Consider the following 24169-nt stretch of genomic DNA (forward strand, 5'->3'; position numbering starts at 1 on the left):
AACTGGCACCTAAGGAACCTCTTCAGCCAAGTAGCACTAAATTGAAGTTATATTCAGGGGAACTAATGGATTTATTGGGACTTTTCCAATCAGAAACCGCTATTGTCTGGTTCAACATGTGAGTGCCTGGGTCTGATGCAGTTCACCATTCCTGCTAAACTACACAATGTCGATAAACAGCCTGCAAAATCCCTGACTAGGCCACTGATAAAACAGCAAATCCAAGTGTCTATAGTGATGTTTTTGATGGCCCAGTAGTATCTGTTCCAGGAGAGGTACATTTTGAACTTGATCCTAGCATTCCACCAGTGCAATGTGCCAGTAGCCATTAAGCCGCAGGTCAAAGCACAACTGGATAAGTATGAAGCTGATGGACATCTTACTTCAGTATCAGAGCCTACGGATTGGATAAGCAACATGGTAGTTATTAGGAAGCCTGAGAAGATCAGAATTTGCATTGATCCCAAGTTTCTGAACATGGCCCTGAAACGGTCACACTACTTAATGCCAACACTTGACAACGTTTTGCATAAACTACGCAAAGCACAGGTTTTTACACTTGTTGATGCGAGAGATGCCATTTTACAGTGCAAACTGGATGAAAAGAGTAGCTACATGACCACCTTCTGGACTCCTTGGGGCAGAAAGAGATTGCTGAAACTGCCATTTGGAGTCTCTGTAACACCGGAGGTATCAGCGAAAGCAGCATGAACTATTATGTGGGCTCCACGGAATTGAGCCAATAGCCGATGACATTCTTATAGTTGGCTGTGGTAATACAGATGAAGAAGCTGAGCATGACCATGATGAGAAGCTAACAGCACTACTGGATCGTTGCAGGCAGGTGATGCTGAGACTCAGCGTAAAGAAATTGCAGTTTAAGGTGCAAGAAGTTCGTTTCCATGTCCTCACAAGGCTTAAAAGCTGACCCAGATAAGATTAGAGCCATTGTGGACATGCCACAGCCTGGTGACACCAAAGCGGTACAGCGTTTTATTGGCTTTGTCACATACCTAGTGAAATTCATACCGCACTTGTCTGAGGTGTGTCAGCCATTGAGAAGACTTCTGGACAAAGATGCAGTTTGGCACTGGTTTCCCAAGCATGACCAGGCAGTGGAGGAGATAAAACGGTTGGTCACCGCTGCCCCGGTGTTGAAATATTTTGATGTCACAAAGCCTGTCACAATACAAAGTGACACGCAAAAATGGCCTAGGATGTTGTCTATTGCAAGAAGGTTAGCCAGTTGCATATGCGTCCAGAGCTCTTTCGTCAGTCGAGCAGAATTATGCTCAAATTGAAAAGGAATGTTTAAGCATTGTGTTTGCTTGCCAGCGTTTTCATCATTATCTTTATGGCCGGGATACAATCAGAGCTGAAACTGATCACAAACCGCTAATTGCCATATTAAAAAAAGCCCCTTTTATGTGCTCCCAAGCGTTTGCAGAGCATGATGCTTACATTGCAGCATTACAACCTCAATGTTGTCTGCAAGCCAGGATGTGAAATGTATATCAGTGATACCCTGAGCAGAGCTACAACGGATCATTTGGCACCCGGATGTGAAATGTATATCAGTGATACCCTGAGCAGAGCTACAACGGATCATGTGGCACCAGGAGGTGAAATGTATATCAGTGATACCCTGAGCAGAGATACAACGGATCATGTGGCACCTGGAGGTGAAATGTATATCAGTGATACCCTGAGCAGAGCTACAACGGATCATGTGGCACCTGGAGGTGAAATGTATATTAGTGATACCCTGAGCAGAGCTACAACGGATCATGTGGCACCTGGAGGTGAAATGTATATTAGTGATACCCTGAGCAGAGCTACAACGGATCACGTGGCACCCGGAGGTGAAATGTATATCAGTGATACCCTGAGCAGAGCTACAACGGATCATGTGGCACCCGGAGGTGAAATGTATATCAGTGATACCCTGAGCAGAGCTACAACGGATCATGTGGCACCCGGAGGTGAAATGTATATCAGTGATACCCTGAGCAGAGCTACAACGGATCATGTGGCACCCGGAGGTGAAATGTATATTAGTGATACCCTGAGCAGAGCTACAACGGATCACGTGGCACCCGGAGGTGAAATGTATATTAGTGATACCCTGAGCAGAGCTACAACGGATCACGTGGCACCCGGAGGTGAAATGTATATTAGTGATACCCTGAGCAGAGCTACAATGGATCACGTGGCACCCGGAGGTGAAATGTATATCAGTGATACCCTGAGCATAGCTACAACGGATCATGTGGCACCCGGAGGTGAAATGTATATTAGTGATACCCTGAGCAGAGCTACAACGGATCACGTGGCACCCGGAGGTGAAATGTATATTAGTGATACCCTGAGCAGAGCTACAACGGATCACGTGGCACCCGGAGGTGAAATGTATATCAGTGATACCCTGAGCAGAGCTACAACGGATCATGTGGCACCCGGAGGTGAAATGTATATCAGTGATACCCTGAGCAGAGCTACAACGGATCATGTGGCACCCGGAGGTGAAATGTATATTAGTGATACCCTGAGCAGAGCTACAACGGATCATGTGGCACCCGGAGGTGAAATGTATATTAGTGATACCCTGAGCAGAGCTACAACGGATCATGTGGCACCCGGAGGTGAAATGTATATTAGTGATACCCTGAGCAGAGCTACAACGGATCATGTGGCACCCGGAGGTGAAATGTATATCAGTGATAGTCCTAGAGTCATAATACCAAATGGCTAGATTTAGAGTTTTGTCGGTAAAGACCCGCGGTGCTAACGCTGCTTTTTCTCCCAGCGCACCCTTAAGACAACGCTGGTATTTAGAGTTGTCTGAGGGGCTGCGTTAGGCTCAAAAAAGGGTGCGTTGAGCATAATTTAGCTCCACTTCAACCCTCAATACCAGTGTTGCCTACGGTAGCGGTGAGCTGGCTAAACGTGCTCGTGCACAATTTCCCCATAGGAAACAATGGAGCTGAGCTGGCTGAAAAAAACCTAACACCTGCAAAAAAGCAGCGTTCAGCTCCTAACGCAGCCCCATTGTTTCCTATGGGGAAAATACATTTATGTCTACACCTAACACCCTAACATGAACCCCGAGTCTAAACATCCCTAACCTTACACTTATTAACCCCTAATCTGCTGCCCCCGCTATCGCTGACCCCTGCATATTATTATTAACCCCTAATCTTCCGCTCCGGACACCGCCGCAACCTACATTATCCCTATGAACCCCTAATCTGCTGCCCCTAACAACGCCGACCCCTATATTATATTTATTAACCCCTAATCTGTCCACCCCCCACGTCGCCGCTACCTAACTACACTTATTAACCCCTAATCTGCCGACTGGACCTCGCCGCCACTATAATAAATGTATTAACCCCTAAACCGCTGCACTCCAGCCTCGCAAACACTATAATAAATAGTATTAACCCCTAATCTGCCCTCCCTAACATCGCCGCCACCTACAATTATTAACCCCTAATCTCCCGCCCCCACCGTCACCGCTACTATAATAAAGTTATTAACCCCTAAACATAACTCTAACCCTAACACCCCCTAACATAAATATAATTTATATAAAACGAAATAATATTCCTAAAATTAACTAAAGTATTCCTATTTAAAACTAAATACTTACCTGTAAAATAAACTCTAATATAGCTACAATATAACGAATAATTATATTGCAGCTATTTTAGGATTTATATTTATTTTAGAGGTAACTTTGTATTTATTTTAACTAGGTACAATAGCTATTAAATAGTTATTTACTATTTAATAGCTACCTAGTTAAAATAATTACAAAATTACCTGTAAAATAAATCCTAACCTAAGTTACAATTAAACCTAACACTACACTATCATTAAATTAATTAAATAAATGACCTACAATTAAATAAACTATTCTATAATACAAAAACAAACAAACACTAAATTACAAAAAATAAAAAAAGTTAAAATTTTTTTTTTCAAAAATAAAAAAATTAAAATAAAATATTAGCACCCAGGTGGGAAATGGCTTAGCAGCCAAAGGGTTAAAGGAACCTTCATTCGGTGAGTAGGCGTCGGTTGAAGAGGATGGATCCGCGTCGGCTGGGAAGAAGATGGCTCCGCTCCGGATGGATGAAGATAGAAGATGCCGCTTGGATGAAGATGTCTGCTGGTCCGGATGTCCTCTTCTGCCCGGATAGGATGAATACTTCTGCCGGTCTGGATGTCCTCTTCTGCCCCATCGGATGAAGACTTCGGCCCGGCTGGGTTAAGATGACTCAAGGTAGGGAGATCTTCAGGGGGTAGTGTTAGGTTTATTTAAGGGGGGTTTGGGTGGGTTAGAGTAGGGGTATGTGGGTGGGGGGTTTTAATGTTGGGGGGGGTTGAATTTTTTTTTTCAGGCAAAAGAGCTGATTTCTTTGGGGCATACCCCGCAAAAAGCCCTTTTAAGGGCTGGTAAAAGAGCCAATTACTTTTGTATTTTAGAATAGGTTAGGGAATTTTTTATATGGGGGGGCTTTTTTTATTTTATTAGGGGGCTTAGATTAGGTGTAATTAGTTTAAACTTCTTGTAATTCTTTTTTATTTTCTGTAATTTAGTGAATTTTTTTTGTGTATTATAGAATAGTTTATTTAATTGTATTTAATTGTAGGTCATTTATTTAATTAATTTAATGATAGTGTAGTGTTAGGTTTAATTGTAACTTAGGTTAGGATTTATTTTACATGTAATTTTGTATTTATTTTAACTAGGATAGCAGATTAGGGGTTAATAAATATAATATAGGGGTCGGCGATGTTAGGGGCAGCAGATTAGGGGTTCATAACTATAACGTAGGTGGCGGCGATGTCCGGTCGGCAGATTACGGGTTAAATTTTTTTATTAGAGTGGCGGTGATGTGGGGGGGCCTCGGTTTAGGGGTACATAGGTAGTTTATGGGTGTTAGTATACTTTAGAGCACAGTAGTTAAGAGCTTTATATTCCCACGTTAGCCCATAAAGCTCTTAACTACTGACTTTTTTTGTTGGTAGAGGCTGTACCACTCACTTCTCCCAAGACTCTAAATACCAGCGTTAGGCAGATCCCATTGAAAAGATAGGATACGCAATTGGCGTAAGGGGATCTGCGGTAGCCTGGAATCGCGGTAGGGAAGTGAGCAGTAGACCCTTTCCTGCCTGACTCTAAATACCAGCGGGCGCCCAAAAGCAGCGTTAGGACCCCCTAACGCTGCTTTTGACGGCTAATGCAGAACTCTAAATCTAGGCGATAGTCACTTAGAGCAGAGATTTTATTACGCATACTGTGACGAGACCAATCTCGCCACTGTGCATTGGAGGAGCCTGGTTGCCCGCCTGCTGCCTTTAGACTATGGTCCCATGTTGAAACGCTTGATTTTCCCCTACAAAGGGTCAAGCCGGGTCTGCCGGAGTGTCCCACCAGGAGGGAGCCGTGTGACGGACCCCTCTATCCTGGAGCTGTGTGGCTCTCCTGGTTGATTTGTGTGGATTTGTGTGGTTTCCTGTCCGTGCTTCCCTGTTCGCATTTGTTTTTCTGGTCTCCCGAGCACCGCTTAGGCTGTCGACCTCCCTACGGATTATGGATTCGGGCAAAATGTTTAAGTCACCCTGTGCCCATTATAGGTACAGTGTGTGAATCCAACAGTACTGAAGGGGTTAACTCTCCCCTTCTTCAGTTTTGAGAAACTGTATTTTCTAAAACAGGTTTCCTGGCATCAGCTATTGTTTACTGTAATTAGGTTTAGGTGATACGCTTTCACCTTGTTTAATCACCTCCAGAGTCCAGACTGCTAGGTGCCGGGAAGGAATCCATTGTTTCTTGTGTTTGATTGTTTATTGGGTTACGTAATGTATTTCTATTGTATCCTGTAAAAGGGCGTCTTTCCTCTATCCATGGAGGTAATTGGATTTCTTCCCAATTATCCCCAGGATAGAGAGGAGGGGTTTACTGGTACCAAGGGGAGCGTTTATGCCTGAGTCACTGTGATTGGCGAATGTACTATACTCGTCCCAATCTCCCATCTGGTCTCCTAGGGGAGTGTCCACCAGGTGGGAGACCTGCATAAATACCGGGCATGTAGCACTCAATAAAAGAGATTTTTCCTGTTTTACCCTCAAGGCGGAGCTTGGTCTTGTTCTTGGGGGGATTTACTGTATGCTGTTAGAGACTGATTGTCAGGAGTGTAAGCCGCTGGGGTGCTTTTCCTGTTCAGCTGCTAGCAGCTATTCGTGAGGTTCCGGTTTGGGAGTTTGGTGTTCTGCGGTAGCTACCTGTGTCTCTGTAAGCGAAGATCTACTAAACGGCGGTTAAACCCTTTTATGCCTGGGGGTGCCGTAACAGATACACTCAAGTCACATTGGGGGTAAGGCATGCTACAGACAAGCTTGTGATACTCTTTACTGGCCCAACATGCAAGGTGAAATCAAAGACTTTGTCAGCAATTGTCCCACTAGCAATGAATATGCACATTTGCAACAAAAAGAAACCATGATGTCACATGAGATACCTACACGTCCTTAGCAGATCGTCAGTATAGACTTATTCAACTACGCAGGAAAAGAGTATATGATATTAGTTGATCATTACTCAGACTTCTGGGAATTTGAACTTCTTATTGACTTATCCACTAAAACTACTGTTAGGAGGTGCAAGGTTCAGTTTGCACGTCATGGACAACCAGATAAAGTGATCTCTGATAACGGCCCTCAGTTCGCAAGCTTACAATTCAGGAAATTTGCCACTGAATGGGAGTTTGAGCATGTGACTTCTTCACCACATCATCCACAGGATAACGGCAAAGCTAAATCTGCTGTGAAGATTGTTAAAAATGTATGCAAGAAAGCACAAAGTGACGGTAAAGACCTGTGGAAGGCCATCTTACATTGGAGAAACACTCCAACCGAGGGCATGGATAGTAGTCCGGCACAGAGACTGATGTCAAGAAGATTAAAGACCTCCTTACCAGTTGCCAACAAGCTACTTGAACCCTCTGTGATACATGGTATACCAGAAAAGTTACGCCTTAAGAGACAAGTGTTCAAGGCACGATATGACACATCTGCCAAAGATTTGACTGAATTGAATATTGGGGAACAAATCCGTATGAAACCGCTGTCTGGAGATCGAACAAGTCATTGGAGAATGGGTGGGCACCTGTCTGCAAAAAGTTGCACCACGCTCCTATCTTGTGGACATTGAAGGAACCCTCTATCGCCGCAATCGTGTGGATCTGTGAGTGACTGAGTAGCCTGATTCTCAATATCCAGTTGACAGACCAGACTCATCTGATATTATAAGGGCACACTCACCCATTGGCAGTAAGGAATGTACAAAGGCGATGCCACAGACTAATATTAATGACAGTCCTGAGCAAGCAGGTATACCTCATGGCAGTCAAGCACAGAGCATGCCAGCAAGTATTGAGAAGAGCCAGTAACCTCAGAGAGGGCTAAGAAACTCTTTGTACAAGGAGGGCCAGTCTTCACCCCTAGTGGCAGACATTCACAACCGCCCAAGAGACTTAACCTATAGAATGTGTTATTACAAGGACTCATCAAAATTTCACAATCTTGATTTATTAACACTAAAAGAGGGAGTTTGCCACAATTAGTATTTGGAACGACTGCTACTTATAGCGATATATATGATTATTCCCATTGATGTCTGGTAACCAGAATAATATCTGTATATAGCAAGTTTTGCGGAACCAGCATCTTTCACAACTAACTTTAGCGGAATTAATAGGTACAATATAATCTGTCATTTGCAATAGTTACAATTTAGTGAGTTATACGGTAACAACCAATAATTGTATCGCTTTTAATTCTGCTCAAAATACAGAAACCTACTCTTGGTAACCACAATCAGCTCTAGCCGAACTAATAGAAACAATACAATTTGACATTTGCAAGAGTTGCAATTGAGTGAGTTATGTGGTAACAACCAATAATTGTATCGCTACTAATTCTGCTCTAAATACTGAAACCTACGCTTGGTAACCGTAGCTATAGCTGTACTCGGCATATGAGAAGGGATTACGATAGCCCCAACTGACTCTCGGTCTAACTCTAATTTAGAGGATATTATAACAGAGGGTCACGATATTAGTATACTTATGTTGATCCCATGTTATAGCAATAGATATATAAGCTGTAGACACGGAATAGAAAATTATCGTTTTCAATCTACTTAAGATTAATAATAATAACTCATATACCAGAGTAACCGCATTGTGAGATATTTAACAGTTGCTGTAATCCGACTACCCATTGATATCTACTTGAGGACATTCAGAACTATGTATCAGTAGTAATATAATATATTTTGTTGAGACTGTGTCCAAAATCTGAAGAATAACTTAACGTCGGCGATTCCAATATTTAGATACATGTGTTCAAGCATTACATTACACACAGGAAAATAGTGTCTCTATAACCATATTTGCCTTGTCACATACTGGCATTGACCAATTACAATTTTGGTTGGAGTAATACCTAAATATGAAGAGTAATTGGATAATAAATCACTCTTAATGATCCATCATACTTCAAGTCGTGAAGTAATAAACCGTATATATAAGCACAAGAATTTGCTAGCAACAGTGACGTACTAATGTTTCCAATAACCGACCAGCAGGGTAGTGGTTACTGTGAAAGGGGATCTGTGATATATTTAATAGAGATTGGATTTACTGTGTGTACACCAGCTACCAACATTATTTAATCCTTACATAATGTGAGGCTATTTTACCTCAATTACGAATAGTAAGGGTTATTATTACAAAACTACTCCGTCCATGTTTCTAAACTCTACACCCATTGTAGAATACATTATTAAAAGCTATGTTTTAATTCAGTTGCTTGTTAGTTCCTGCCTAGTACTCAGGGAAGTGAGTATTAGCAGGAAGTTCCCGCCAGCAGGAAGTGCCCATCAACCAACGAGCATTAGCAGGAAGTGCCCATCAACCAACGAGCATTAGCAGGAAATACCCATCAACCAACGAGCATTAGCAGGAAATACCCATCAACCAACGAGCATTAGCAGGAAGTGCCCATCAGCCAATGAGTATCATCAGCCAATGAGTATCAGCAGGAAGGTCCCACCAGCAGGAAGTGTCCATCAACCAATGAGCATTATCAGGAAGTGCCCATCAACCAACGAGCATTAGCAGGAAGTGCCAATCAACCCACAAGCATTAGCAGGAAATGCGCATCAACCAACAAGCATTAGCAGGAAGTGCCCATCAGTAGGTGCCCATCAACCAACGAGCATTAGCAGGGAGTGCCCAACAGCCAATGAGTATCAGCAGGAAGGTCCCACCAGCAGGAAGTGCCCATCAACCAATGAGAATTAGCAGGAAGTGCCCATCAGCCAATGAGCATTAGTAGGAAGTGGCCATCAGCCAGCCAATGAGCATCTCTTTTGTTCTCTCTCCCCCCTCTCTTTTTTACTCCCCCCTCTCTTTGGGCACTCTCTCTTACTCCCCCCTCTCTTTTGCTCTCTCTCTTACTCCCCCCTCTCTTTTGCTCTCTCCCCCTCTCTTTAGCTCTCTCTCTCTCCCCCCTCTCTTTTGCTCGCTCTCTCACCCCCTCTCTTTTGCACTCTCTCTTTGTCTCCCTCTCCCCTTTTTTGTGCTCTCCCCCTCTCTCTTTTGCTCTCTCCCCCCCCCTCTCCTTTGCATGCTCTCTCTCTCCCCCCTCTCTTTTGCTCTCTCCCCCCTCTCTTTTGCTCTCTCCCCCCTCTCTTTTGCTCTCTCTCTCCTCTCTTTTGCTCTCTCTTACTCCCCCTCTCTTTTGCTCTCTCTCTCCCCCTCTCTTTTGCTCTCTCTCTCCCCCTCTCCTTTTGCTCTCTCTCTCCCCCCTCTTCTATTTTGCTCTCTCTCCCCCTCTTCTATTTTGCTCTCTCTCTCCCCCCTCTTCTATTTTGCTCTCTCTCCCCCTCTTCTATTTTGCTCTCTCTCTCTCCCCCTCTCTTTTGCTCTCTCTCTCTCTCTCTCCCCCTCTCTTTTGCTCTCTCTCTCTCCCCCTCTCTCTTTTGCTCTCTCTCTCCCCCTCTCTCTTTTGCTCTCTCTCCCCCTCTCTCTCTCCCCCCTCTCTCTTTTGCTCTCTCTCTCCCCCTCTCTCTTTTGCTCTCTCTCCCCCTCTCTCTTTTGCTCTCTCTCCCCCTCTCTCTCTCCCCCCTCTCTCTTTTGCTCTCTCTCTCCCCCTCTCTCTTTTGCTCTCTCTCCCCCTCTCTCTTTTGCTCTCTCTCCCCCTCTCTCTTTTGCTCTCTCTCCCCCTCTCTCTTTTGCTCTCTCTCTCCCCTCTCTCTTTTGCTCTCTTTCCCCCCACCCTCTTTTGCTCTCTCTCCCCCCACCCTCTTTTGCTCTCTCTCCCCCCACCCTCTCTCTTTTGCTCTCTCTCTCTCCCCCTCTCTCTTTTGCTCTCTCTCTCTCTCCCCCTCTCTCTTTTGCTCTCTCTCTCTCCCCCTCTCTCTTTTGCTCTCTCTCTCTCCCCCTCTCTCTTTTGCTCTCTCTCTCCCCCTCTCTCTTTTGCTCTCTCTCTCCCCCTCTCTCTTTTGCTCTCTCTCTCCCCCTCTCTCTTTTGCTCTCTCTCTCCCCCTCTCTCTTTTGCTCTCTCTCTCCCCCTCTCTCTTTTGCTCTCTCTCTCCCCCTCCCTTTTGCTCTCTCTCCCCCTCTCTCTTTTGCACTCTCTCCCCTCTTTTGCTCTCTCTGCCCCTCTCTTTTGCTATCTCCCCCCTCTCTTTTCTCTCTTTCTCTCTCCCCTCTTTTGCTCTCTCTTTCTCTCTCCCCTCTTTTGCTCTCTCTCTCTCTCTCTCCCCTCTTTTGCTCTCTCTCTCTCCCCTCTTTTGCTCTCTCTCTCTCCCCTCTTTTGCTCTCTCTCTCTCCCCTCTTTTGCTCTCTCTCTCTCCCCTCTTTTGCTCTCTCTCTCTCCCCTCTTTTGCTCTCTCTCTCCCCTCTTTTGCTCTCTCTCTCTCCCCTCTTTTGCTCTCTCTCTCTCCCCTCTTTTGCTCTCTCTCTCTCCCCTCTTTTGCTCTCTCTCTCTCCCCTCTTTTGCTCTCTCTCTCTCCCCCCCCTCTTTTGCTCTCTCTCTCTCCCCTCTTTTGCTCTCTCTCTCTCCCCTCTTTTGCTCTCTCTCTCTCCCCTCTTTTGCTCTCTCTCTCTCCCCTCTTTTGCTCTCTCTCTCTCCCCTCTTTTGCTCTCTCTCTCTCCCCTCTTTTGCTCTCTCTCTCAACTCTTTTGCTCTCTCTCTCAACTCTTTTGCTCTCTCTCTCCCCTCTTTGCTCTCTCTCTCCCCTCTTTGCTCTCTCTCTCCCCTCTTTTGCTCTCTCTCTCCCCTCTTTTGATCTCTCTCTCCCCTCTTTTGATCTCTCTCTCCCCTCTTTTGCTCTCTCTCTCCCCTCTTTTGCTCTCTCTCTCCCCTCTTTTGCTCTCTCTCTCACCTCTTTTGCTCTCTCTACCCGCTCTCTTTTGCTTTCTCTCTCTACCCCCTCTCGTTTGCTCTCTCTCTCTCTACCTCCTCTCGTTTGCTCTCTCTCTACCCCCTCTCGTTTGCTCTCTCTCTACCCCCTCTCGTTTGCTCTCTCCCTTCCCACCCTCTCTTTTGCTCTCTCTAGCTCCCCCTCTCTTTTGCGCTCTCCCCCCCTCTCTCTTTTGCTCTCTCACTACCTCTCTTTTGCTCTCTCACCCCTCTCTTTTGCGCTCTCTCTTCCCCTCTCTTTTGCGCTCTCTCCCCCTCTCTTTTGCGCTCTCTCTTCACTCTCTCTTTTGCTCTCTCTCTTCCCCTCTCTTTTGCTCTCTCTTCCCTCTCTCTTTTGCTCTCTCTTCCCCTCTCTCTCTTTTGCTCTCTCTCTCCCCCCTCTCTCTTTTGCTCTCTCCCCCTCTCTCTTTTGCTCTCTCTCCCCCGCTCTCTTTTGCTCTCTCTCTCCCCCTCTCTCTTTTGCTCTCTCTCTCCCCCTCTCTCTTTCGCTCTCTCTCCACCTCTCTCTTTTGCTCTCTCTCTCGCTCTCTCTCTCCCCCGCTCTCTTTTGCTCTCTCTCTCCCCCTCTCTCTTTTGCTCTCTCTCTCCCCCTCTCTCTTTCGCTCTCTCTCCACCTCTCTCTTTTGCTCTCTCTCTCGCTCTCTCTCTCCCCCTCTCTCTTTTGCTCTCTCTCCCCCTCTCTCTTTTGCTCTCTCTCCCCCTCTCTCTTTTGCTCTCTCTCCCCCTCTCTCTTTTGCTCTCTCTCCCCCTCTCTCTTTTGCTCTCTCTCTCCCCCTCCCTTTTGCATGCACTCTATCCCCTCTTTTGCTCTCTCTGCCCCTCTCTTTTGCTTTCTCCCCCCTCTCTTTTGCTTTCTCCCCCCCCCCCTCTTTTGCTTTCTCCCCCCCCCCCTCTTTTGCTCTCTCTCTCTCTCCCCTCTTTTGCTCTCTCTCTCTCCCCTCTTTTGCTCTCTCTCTCCCCTCTTTTGCTCTCTCTCTCCCCTCTTTTGCTCTCTCTCTCCCCTCTTTTGCTCTCTCTCTCTCCCCTCTTTTGCTCTCTCTCTCTCCCCTCTTTTGCTCTCTCTCTCTCCCCTCTTTTGCTCTCTCTCTCTCCCCTCTTTTGCTCTCTCTCCCCCCTCTCTTTTGCTCTCTCTCCCCCCTCTCTTTTGCTCTCTCTCCCCCCTCTCTTTTGCTCTCTCTCCCCCCCCTCTCTTTTGCGCTCTCTGTCTCTCTCTCCCCTCTTTTGCTCTCTCCCTTATCTCTTTTGCGCTCTCCCCTTTCTCCCCCCTGTTTTGCGGTTTCTCTCCCTTACCTCTTTTGCGCTCGCTCTCCCCCTTCTTTTGCTCCCTCTCCCCCTTCTTTTGCTCCCTCTCCCCCTTCTTTTGCTCCCTCTCCCCCTTCTTTTGCTCTCTCTTCCCCTCTCTTTTGCTCTCTCTCCCCCTCTCTTTTGCTCTCTCTCTCTCTCCCCCTCTCTTTTGCTCTCTCCCCCTCTCTTTTGCTCTCTCTCCCCCTCTCTTCTGCTTTCTCTCTCCCCCTCTCTCTTTTGCTCTCTCTCCCCCTCTCTTTTGTTCTCTCTCTCCCCCTCTCTTCTGCGCTCTCTCTCCCCCTCTTTTGCGCTCTCCCCTTTCTCCCCCCTCTTTTGCTGTCACTCTCCCTCTTTTTTGCGCTCTCTATCTCCCCTCTTTTGCTCTCTCTCTCTCTCTCCCCCCCCTCTATTCTGCTCTCTCTCCCCCCTCTATTCTGCACTCTCCCCCCTCTCTTTTGTGCTCTCGCTGTCTCTCTATCCCCTCTTTTGCTCGCTCTCTCCCCTATCTTTTGCTCTCTCTCCCCCCTATTTTTTTGCTCTCTCTCCCCCCTTTCTTTTGCTCTCCCCCCCCTCTCTTTTGAGCTCTCATGTCCGCACGACCCGGCCCGCGTCACGCCAGGCCCCGTCCAGCCCGCATCATGCCCCCCTCACACCCGGTCGGCCCCAGATCCCAGGTCAGTCTGTTGAAGGCCAGGCGTGTTTGTCCTCGTGCAGTCTCTTCTGCGCATGACAGCTTTGGACAAACACACTTGGCCTTTTATATTATAGGATACAATACATACACATATAGACATACAATATATACACAAACAATACAATAGAGAGTGGATAGTTCATGTTTGCTTTTGGAAATATATAATACTGCACACTGCGGACTACTATATGTTTGTATAATATGCAGTACAGAATGAGATGCTAATTAATCTACTGTCTATAAAGACCTTGTATACACATAGTGCGTGCCCTGCTCACCAGCGTTTCTCAGTTCCAGTCCTCAGGGACTGATTTTCAGGATAACCGTGGGTGAGAGCAGGTTAGTAATTATGGTTACTGATCATCTAAATATTTCACCTGTGCTTCAGTTCTGATATCCTGTAAATCTGGCCTGTTAGTGTGCTCTGAGAACTGGAACTGAGAACCATTGACCTAGAACAAGCGGCAGATCAGTCACACACACCGGTGATCGGAGGCACCACTACAAATACAAACAGACTCTCCATTTGTGGGTGGAGAAGATTCATACAGCAAGGCATGGGAAGCTTTAACCCTTTCACCACTACCTTTACAATGTAAATGTATTAACCAATAGGAATAGCCTGCAGGAAGGTGCACAGTTCTTGCTCGTCTAATAGAGACAACGCGTTGCACTGCCTCACCTACTGTATGTGACCACCAGACATAAATACAAATATATTCCTCATTAAGGTGGTGAACAAGGCAGGCACCTTCTAGGAGAGGTTTATAGCCTTCATGGACAAACACTTCTAGACCATACAATCTGTACATGTGTGTGGTATCCACCCTTATCTTACCAGCTGCTCATATCCACCAAAGATGTACATGGTCCTTTCTAGGACACAAGCAGAGTGACCATCACGAGCCCCAGGGATCTGCCCAGATACACGCGGTGTTGTCCACAGATGGGTACCTGAAAGAGAACAAACAAACAATTTAACCACCATGGCCCTGAGATGGTTTATATCTCACTAAACAGCTCAAGTCTACTTTATTATAGCCATTCCATAACAGCAAAGAGATCAATATCTACCCAGATGTCGCCATCCATGGCATTACATTTATATCCCATCTGTAAGCTGTAAAGTAAGGTGAGCACATTCCCCTCCCTAGATCCATAACCAAGGTGAATTTGTTGGCTATATTCTATATCACTCTGTTCAAGAACCACAACCAAGGCAGGCTTGTTCCCCACTCTAGAACCACAACCAAGGCAGGCTTGTTCCCCACTCTAGAACCACAACCAAGGCAGGCTTGTTCCCCACTCTAGAACCACAACCAAGGCAGGCTTGTTCCCCACTCTAGAACCACAACCAAGGCAGGCTTGTTCGCAACTCTAGAACCACAACCAAGGCAGGCTTGTTCCCCACTCTAGAACCACAACCAAGGCAGGCTTGTTCCCCACTCTAGAACCACAACCAAGGCAGGCTTGTTCCCCACCCTAGAACCAAAACCAAGGCAGGCTTGTTCCCCACCCTAGAACCACAACCAAGGCAGGCTTGTTCCCCACCCTAGAACCACAACCAAGGCAGGCTTGTTCCCCACCCTAGAACCACAAACAAGGCAGGCTTGTTCCCCACCTTAGAACCACAAACAAGGCAGGCTTGCTCCCCACCCTAGAACCAAAACCAAGGCAGAAGAGAGGGGGAGAGAGAGAGCAAAAGAGAGGGGGAGAGAGAGAGCAAAAGAGAAGGGGAGAGAGAGAGCAAAAGAGAGGGGGGAGAGAGAGCAAAAGAGAGGGGGGAGAGAGAGAGCAAAAGAGAGGGGGGAGAGAGAGAGCAAAAGAGAGGGGGGAGAGAGAGAGCAAAAGAGAGGGGGGGAGAGAGAGAGAGCAAAAGAGAGGGGGGGAGAGAGAGAGAGAGCAAAAGAGAGGGGGGAGAGAGAGAGCAAAAGAGAGGGGGGAGAGAGAGAGCAAAAGAGAGGGGGGGAGAGAGAGAGCAAAAGAGAGGGGGGAGAGAGAGAGCAAAAGAGAGGGGGGAGAGAGAGAGCAAAAGAGAGGGGGGAGAGAGAGAGCAAAAGAGAGGGGGGAGAGAGAGAGCAAAAGAGAGGGGGGAGAGAGAGAGCAAAAGAGAGGGGGGAGAGATAGAGCAAACAAGAGGGGGGAGAGAGAGAGCAAAAGAGAGGGGGAAAGATAGAGCAAACGAAAGGGGAGAGAGAGAGAGCAAAAGAGAGGGGGGAGAGAGAGCAAAAGAGAGGGGGGAGAGAGAGAGCAAAAGAGAGGGGGGAGAGAGAGAGCAAAAGAGAGGGGGGAGAGAGAGAGCAAAAGAGAGGGGGGAGAGAGAGCAAAAGAGAGGGGGGAGAGAGAGCAAAAGAGAGGGGGGAGAGAGAGCAAAAGAGAGGGGGGAGAGAGAGCAAAAGAGAGGGGAGAGAGAGCGTGCAAAAGAGAGGGGAGAGAGAGCGTGCAAAAGAGAGGGGGAGAGAGAGCGTGCAAAAGAGAGGGGGAGAGAGCAAAAGAGAGGGGAGAGAGAGAGCAAAAGAGAGGGGAGAGAGAGAGCAAAAGAGAGGGGAGAGAGAGAGTAAAAGAGAGGGGAGAGAGAGAGCAAAAGAGAGGGGAGAGAGAGAGCAAAAGAGAGGGGAGAGAGAGAGCAAAAGAGAGGGGAGAGAGAGCGTGCAAAAGAGAGGGGAGAGAGAGCATGCAAAAGAGAGGGGAGAGAGAGCGTGCAAAAGAGAGGGGAGAGAGAGCGTGCAAAAGAGAGGGGAGAGAGAGCGTGCAAAAGAGAGGGGAGAGAGAGATCAAAAGAGAGGGGGAGAGAGAGATCAAAAGAGAGGGGGGAGAGATCAAAAGAGAGGGGAAAGAGATAGCAAAAGAGAGGGGAGAGAGATAGCAAAAGAGAGGGGAGAGAGAGAGCAAAAGAGAGGGGAGAGAGAGAGAGCAAAAGAGAGGGGAGAGAGAGAGAGCAAAAGAGAGGGGAGAGAGAGAGAGAGCAAAAGAGAGGGGAGAGAGAGAGCAAAAGAGAGGGGAGAGAGTGAGCAAAAGAGAGGGGAGAGAGCAAAAGAGAGGGTAGAGAGCAAAAGAGAGGGGAGAGAGAGCAAAAGAGAGGGGAGAGAGAGCAAAAGAGAGGGGAGAGAGAGCAAAAGAGAGGGGAGAGAGAGCAAAAGAGAGGGGAGAGAGAGCAAAAGAGAGGGGAGAGAGAGAGAGCAAAAGAGAGGGGAGAGAGAGAGAGCAAAAGAGAGGGGAGAGAGAGAGAGCAAAAGAGAGGGGAGAGAGAGAGCAAAAGAGAGGGGAGAGAGAGAGCAAAAGAGAGGGGAGAGAGAGAGCGCAAAAGAGAGGGGGGAGAGAGAGCGCAAAAGAGAGGGGGAGAGAGAGCGCAAAAGAGGGGAGAGAGAGAGCAAAAGGGAGGGGAGAGAGAGTGCAAAAGAGAGGGGAGAGAGAGTGCAAAAGAGAGGGGAGAGAGCAAAAGAGAGGGGAGAGAGAGCAAAAGAGAGGGGGGAGTGAGAGCAAAAGAGAGGTAGAGAGAGAGCAAAAGAGAGGTAGAGAGAGAGCGCAAAAGAGAGGGGAGAGAGAGAGAGCAAAAGAGAGGGGAGAGAGAGAGCAAAAGAGAGGGGAGAGAGAGAGCAAAAGAGAGGGGAGAGAGAGAGCAAAAGAGAGGGGAGAGAGAGAGCAAAATAGAGGGGGGGGAGTGAGAGCAAAAGAGAGGGGAGAGAGAGCGTGCAAAAGAGGGGAGAGAGAGAGAGAGCAAAAGAGAGGGGGGAGAGAGAGCAAAAGAGAGGGGGAGAGAGAGAGCAAAAGAGAGGGGAGAGAGAGAGCAAAAGAGAGGGAGAGAGAGAGCAAAAGAGAGGGGAGAGAGAGAGCAAAAGAGAGGGGAGAGAGAGCAAAAGAGAGGGGAGAGAGAGCAAAAGAGAGGGGGAGAGAGAGAGAGAGCAAAAGAGAGGGGAGAGAGAGAGAGCAAAAGAGAGGGGAGAGAGAGAGAGCAAAAGAGAGGGGAGAGAGAGAGAGCAAAAGAGAGGGGAGAGAGAGAGAGAGAGAGCAAAAGAGAGGGGAGAGAGAGAGGAGAGAGCAAAAGAGAGGGAGAGAGAGAGCAAAAGAGAGGGTAGAGAGCAAAAGAGAGGGGAGAGAGAGCAAAAGAGAGGGGAGGAGAGAGCAAAAGAGAGGGGAGAGAGAGCAAAAGAGAGGGGAGAGAGAGCAAAAGAGAGGGGGAGAGAGAGCAAAAGAGAGGGGAGAGAGAGCAAAAGAGAGGGGGAGAGAGAGCAAAAGAGAGGGGAGAGAGAGAGAGCAAAAGAGAGGGGAGAGAGAGAGCAAAAGAGAGGGGAGAGAGAGAGAGCAAAAGAGAGGGGAGAGAGAGAGAGCAAAAGAGAGGGGGAGAGAGAGAGAGAGCAAAAGAGAGGGGAGAGAGAGAGAGAGAGAGCAAAAGAGAGGGGAGAGAGAGAGCAAAAGAGAGGGGAGAGAGAGAGCAAAAGAGAGGGGAGAGAGAGAGCGCAAAAGAGAGGGGAGAGAGAGAGCGCAAAAGAGAGGGGAGAGAGAGAGCGCAAAAGAGAGGGGGAGAGAGAGCGCAAAAGAGGGGAGAGAGAGCGCAAAAGGGAGGGGAGAGAGAGTGCAAAAGAGAGGGGAGAGAGAGTGCAAAAGAGAGGGGAGAGAGCAAAAGAGAGGGGGGAGTGAGAGCAAAAGAGAGGTAGAGAGAGAGCAAAAGAGAGGTAGAGAGAGAGCAAAAGAGAGGTAGAGAGAGAGCGCAAAAGAGAGGGGAGAGAGAGAGAGCAAAAGAGAGGGGAGAGAGAGAGAGCAAAAGAGAGGGGAGAGAGAGAGCAAAAGAGAGGGGAGAGAGAGAGCAAAAGAGAGGGGAGAGAGAGAGCAAAAGAGAGGGGGAGTGAGAGCAAAAGAGAGGGGAGAGAGAGCGTGCAAAAGAGGGGAGAGAGAGAGAGCAAAAGAGAGGGGGAGAGAGAGCAAAAGAGAGGGGGAGAGAGAGAGCAAAAGAGAGGGGAGAGAGAGAGCAAAAGAGAGGGGAGAGAGAGAGCAAAAGAGAGGGGAGAGAGAGAGCAAAAGAGAGGGGGGAGTGAGAGCAAAAGAAAGGGGGGAGAGAGAGAGCAAAATAGATGTAAGTAATGTGAGTATGTTCCGTACCCTAGAAATGCAAGTACGTTCCTACCCTAGAGATGTAAGTAATGTGAGTACGTTCCGTACCCTAGAGATGTAAGTAATGTGAGTACGTTCCGTACCCTAGAGATGTAAGTAATGTGAGTACGTTCCGTACCCTAGAGATGTAAGTAATGCGAGTACGTTCCGTACCCTAGAGATGTAAGTAATGTGAGTATGTTCCGTACCCTAGAGATGTAAGTAATGTGAGTATGTTCTGTACCCTAGAGATGTAAGTAATGTGAGCACGTTCCTATCCTAGAGATGTAAGTAATGTGAGCACGTTCTGTACCCTACAGATGTAAGTAATGTGAGTATGTTCCTACCCTAGAGATGTAAGTAATGTGAGTACGTTCCTACCCTAGAGATGTAAGTAATGTGAGCACGTTCTGTACCCTAGAGATGTAAGTAATGCGAGTACGTTCTGTACCCTAAAGATGTAAGTAATGTGAGTACGTTCCGTACCCTAGAGATGTAAGTAATGTGAGTACGTTCCTACCATAGAGATGTAAGTAATGCCAGTACGTTCTGTACCCTAGAGATGTAAGTAATGTGAGTACGTTCTGTACCCTAGAGATGTAAGTAACGTGAGCACGTTCTGTACCCTAGAGATGTAAGTAATGCGAGTACATTCCGTACCCTAGAGATGTAAGTAATGTGAGTACGTTCCGTACCCTAGAGATGTAAGTAATGTGAGTACGTTCCTACCATAGAGATGTAAGTAATGCGAGTACGTTCTGTACCCTAGAGATGTAAGTAATGTGAGTACGTTCCGTACCCTAGAGATGTAAGTAATGTGAGTATGTTCCGTACCCTAGAGATGTAAGTAATGTGAGTACGTTCCGTACCCTAGAGATGTAAGTAATGTGAGTACGTTCCTACCATAGAGATGTAAGTAATGCGAGTACGTTCTGTACCCTAGAGATGTAAGTAATGTGAGTACGTTCCGTACCCTAGAGATGTAAGTAATGTGAGTACGTTCCGTACCCTAGAGATGTAAGTAATGTGAGTACGTTCCTACCATAGAGATGTAAGTAATGTGAGTACGTTCCTACCCTAGAGATGTAAGTAATGTGAGTACGTTCCTACCCTAGAGATGTAAGTAATGTGAGCACGTTCCGTACCCTAGAGATGTAAGTAATGCGAGTACGTTCCTACCCTAGAGATGTAAGTTATGTGAGCACGTTCTGTACCCTAGAGATGCAGGAGGATGCACAGTTCTTGCTCGTCTAATAGAGACAACGCGTTGCACTGCCTCACCTACTGTATGTGACCACCAGACATAAATACAAATATATTCCTCAATAAGGTGGTGAACAAGGCAGGCACCTTCTATGAGAGGTTTATAGCCTTCATGGACAAACACTTCTAGACCATACTATCTGTACATGTGTGTGGTATCCACCCTTATCTTAACAGCTGCTCATATCTACCAAAGATGTACATGGTCCTCTCTAGGACACAACCAAGGCAGGCTTGTTCCCCACCCTAGAACCACAACCAAGGCAGGCTTGTTCCCCACCCTAGAACTACAACCAAGGCATGCTCGCTCCCCCCCCCCCCGAACCGTAACCAAGGCAGACTCATTCCCCATCCTAGAGCAGTAAGAAAAGTATGTTCCCTACCATTGAACCATAAGCTAGACGAGCAGGTTCCCTACCATACAGCTATAAGCATGACAACCGTATTCCATGCCCTAGAGCTGTAACAAAGTTGAGTACGTTCCGTACCCTAGAGATGTAAGTAATGTGAGTACGTTCTGTACCCTAGAGATGTAAGTAATGTGAGTACGTTCCTACCCTAGAGATGTAAGTAATGTGAGTACGTTCCGTACCCTAGAGATGTAAATAATGTGAGTACGTTCCTACACTAGAGATGTAAGTAATGCGAGTACGTTCCTACCCTAGAGATGTAAGTAATGTGAGTACGTTCTGTACCCTACAGATTTAAGTAATGTGAGTATGTTCTGTACCCTAGAGATGTAAGTAATGTGAGTACGTTCCTACCCTACAGATGTAAGTAATGTGAGTATGTTCTTACCCTAGAGATGTAAGTAATGTGAGTACGTTCCTACCCTAGAGATGTAAGTAATGTGAGTACGTTCTGTACCCTAGAGATGTAAGTAATGTGAGTACGTTCTGTACCCTAGAGATGTAAGTAATGTGAGTACGTTCTGTACCCTAGAGATGTAAGTAATGTGAGTACGTTCTGTACCCTAGAGATGTAAGTAATGTGAGTACGTTCCTACCCTAGAGATGTAAGTAATGTGAGCAAGTTCTGTACCCTAGAGATGTAAGTAATGTGAGTACGTTCCTACCCTAGAGATGTAAGTAATGTGAGTACGTTCCTACCCTAGAGATGTAAGTAATGTGAGCACGTTCTGTACCCTACAGATGTAAGTAATGTGAGCACGTTCTGTACCCTAGAGATGTAAGTAATGTGAGTACGTTCCTACCCTAGAGATGTAAGTAATGTGAGTACGTTCTGTACCATAGAGATGTAAGTAATGCGAGTACGTTCCTACCCTAGAGATGTAAGTAATGTGAGTACGTTCCTACCCTAGAGATGTAAGTAATGTGAGTACGTTCTGTACCCTAGAGATGTAAGTAATGTGAGTACGTTCTGTACCCTAGAGATGTAAGTAATGTGAGTACGTTCTGTACCATAGAGATGTAAGTAATGCGAGTACGTTCCTACCCTAGAGATGTAAGTAATGTGAGTACGTTCCTACCCTAGAGATGTAAGTAATGTGAGTACGTTCTGTACCCTAGAGATGTAAGTAATGTGAGTACGTTCTGTACCCTACAGATGTAAGTAATGTGAGCACGTTCTGTACCCTAGAGATGTAAGTAATGTGAGTACGTTCCTACCCTAGAGATGTAAGTAATGTGAGTACGTTCTGTACCATAGAGATGTAAGTAATGCGAGTACGTTCCTACCCTAGAGATGTAAGTAATGTGAGTACGTTCCTACCCTAGAGATGTAAGTAATGTGAGTACGTTCTGTACCCTAGAGATGTAAGTAATGTGAGTACGTTCTGTACCCTAGAGATGTAAGTAATGTGAGTACGTTCTGTACCATAGAGATGTAAGTAATGCGAGTACGTTCCTACCCTAGAGATGTAAGTAATGTGAGTACGTTCCTACCCTAGAGATGTAAGTAATGTGAGTACGTTCTGTACCCTAGAGATGTAAGTAATGTGAGTACGTTCTGTACCCTAGAGATGTAAGTAATGTGAGTATGTTCTGTACCCTAGAGATGTAAGTAATGTGAGTACGTTCTGTACCCTAGAGATGTAAGTAATGTGAGTACGTTCTGTACCCTAGAGATGTAAGTAATGTGAGCATGTTCCTACCCTAGAGATGTAAGTAATGTGAGTATGTTCCTACCCTAGAGATGTAAGTAATGTGAGTACGTTCCTACCCTAGAGATGTAAGTAATGTGAGTATGTTCCTACCCTAGAGATGTAAGTAATGTGAGTACGTTCATACCCTAGAGATGTAAGTAATGTGAGCACGTTCTGTACCCTAGAGATGTAAGTAATGTGAGCATGTTCCTACCCTAGAGATGTAAGTAATGTGAGTATGTTCCTACCCTAGAGATGTAAGTAATGTGAGTACGTTCTGTACCCTAGAGATGTAAGTAATGTGAGTACGTTCTGTACCCTAGAGATGTAAGTAATGTGAGTACGTTCTGTACCCTAGAGATGTAAGTAATGTGAGTACGTTCCTACCCTAGAGATGTAAGTAATGTGAGTACGTTCTGTACCCTACAGATGTAAGTAATGTGAGTACGTTCTGTACCCTAGAGATGTAAGTAATGTGAGTACGTTCTGTACCCTAGAGATGTAAGTAATGTGAGTACGTTCTGTACCCTAGAGATGTAAGTAATGTGAGTACGTTCTGTACCCTAGAGATGTAAGTAATGTGAGTACGTTCTGTACCCTAGAGATGTAAGTAATGTGAATACGTTCCTACCCTAGAGATGTAAGTAATGTGAGTACGTTCCTACCCTAGAGATGTAAGTAATGTGAGTACGTTCTGTACCCTAGAGATGTAAGTAATGTGAGTACGTTCTGTACCCTAGAGATGTAAGTAATGTGAGTACGTTCTGTACCCTAGAGATGTAAGTAATGTGAGTACGTTCTGTACCCTAGAGATGTAAGTAATGTGAGTACGTTCTGTACCCTAGAGATGTAAGTAATGTGAGTACGTTCCTACCCTAGAGATGTAAGTAATGTGAGTACGTTCCTACCCTAGAGATGTAAGTAATGTGAGTACGTTCTGTACCCTAGAGATGTAAGTAATGTGAGCACGTTCCTACCCTAGAGATGTAAGTAATGCGAGTACGTTCCTACCCTAGAGATGTAAGTAATGTGAGTACGTTCCTACCCTAGAGATGTAAGTAATGTGAGCACGTTCCTACCCTAGAGATGTAAGTAATGTGAGCACGTTCCTACCCTAGAGATGTAAGTAATGTGAGTACGTTCCTACCCTAGAGATGTAAGTAATGTGAGTACGTTCTGTACCCTAGAGATGTAAGTAATGTGAGTACGTTCCGTACCCTAGAGATGTAAGTAATGTGAGCACGTTCCGTACCCTAGAGATGTAAGTAATGTGAGTACGTTCTGTACCCTAGAGATGTAAGTAATGTGAGTACGTTCTGTACCCTAGAGATGTAAGTAATGTGAGTATGTTCTGTACCCTAGAGATGTAAGTAATGTGAGCACGTTCTGTACCCTAGAGATGTAAGTAATGTGAGTATGTTCTGTACCCTAGAGATGTAAGTAATGTGAGCACGTTCTGTACCCTAGAGATGTAAGTAATGTGAGTACGTTCTGTACCCTAGAGATGTAAGTAATGTGAGTACGTTCTGTACCCTAGAGATGTAAGTAATGTGAGTACGTTCTGTACCCTAGAGATGTAAGTAATGTGAGTACGTTCCGTACCCTAGAGATGTAAGTAATGTGAGCACGTTCTGTACCCTAGAGATGTAAGTAATGTGAGTACGTTCTGTACCCTAGAGATGTAAGTAATGTGAGTACGTTCTGTACCCTACAGATGTAAGTAATGTGAGTACGTTCCGTACCCTAGAGATGTAAGTAATGTGAGTACGTTCCATACCCTAGAGATGTAAGTAATGTGAGCACGTTCTGTACCCTAGAGATGTAAGTAATGTGAGTACGTTCTGTACCCTAGAGATGTAAGTAATGTGAGTACGTTCTGTACCCTACAGATGTAAGTAATGTGAGTACGTCCCTACCCTAGAGATGTAAGTAATGTGAGCACGTTCTGTACCCTAGAGATGTAAGTAATGTGAGCACGTTCTGTACCCTACAGATGTAAGTAATGTGAGCACGTTCTGTACCCTAGAGATGTAAGTAATGTGAGTATGTTCCTACCCTAGAGATGTAAGTAATGTGAGTACGTTCCTACCCTAGAGATGTAAGTAATGTGAGTATGTTCCTACCCTAGAGATCTGTGAAAAGAAAGCAAAGACAGGCGCAGCCCAATTCAAGTGTAGTATTCTTTAATTCAGTGTAAGTGCACACATACAAATGGCTACTTACAAGAGGCACAA

General features: G+C 46.1%; 1 protein-coding gene across 1 annotated transcript in view; it reads right to left on the minus strand.

Annotated features, from left to right (window-relative positions):
* KLHDC3 (kelch domain containing 3) overlaps positions 1-24169 on the minus strand; it is a 97710-nt gene that overhangs the window by 61785 nt on the left and 11756 nt on the right. The window contains exon 3 of the mRNA XM_053712786.1: positions 14319-14434. Coding sequence (XP_053568761.1) covers positions 14319-14434 — 116 coding nt within the window. The remainder of the gene's footprint in view (positions 1-14318; positions 14435-24169) is intronic.

This window comes from Bombina bombina, chromosome 4, assembly GCF_027579735.1.
Source record: "Bombina bombina isolate aBomBom1 chromosome 4, aBomBom1.pri, whole genome shotgun sequence".
Classification (NCBI taxonomy): domain Eukaryota; kingdom Metazoa; phylum Chordata; class Amphibia; order Anura; family Bombinatoridae; genus Bombina; species Bombina bombina.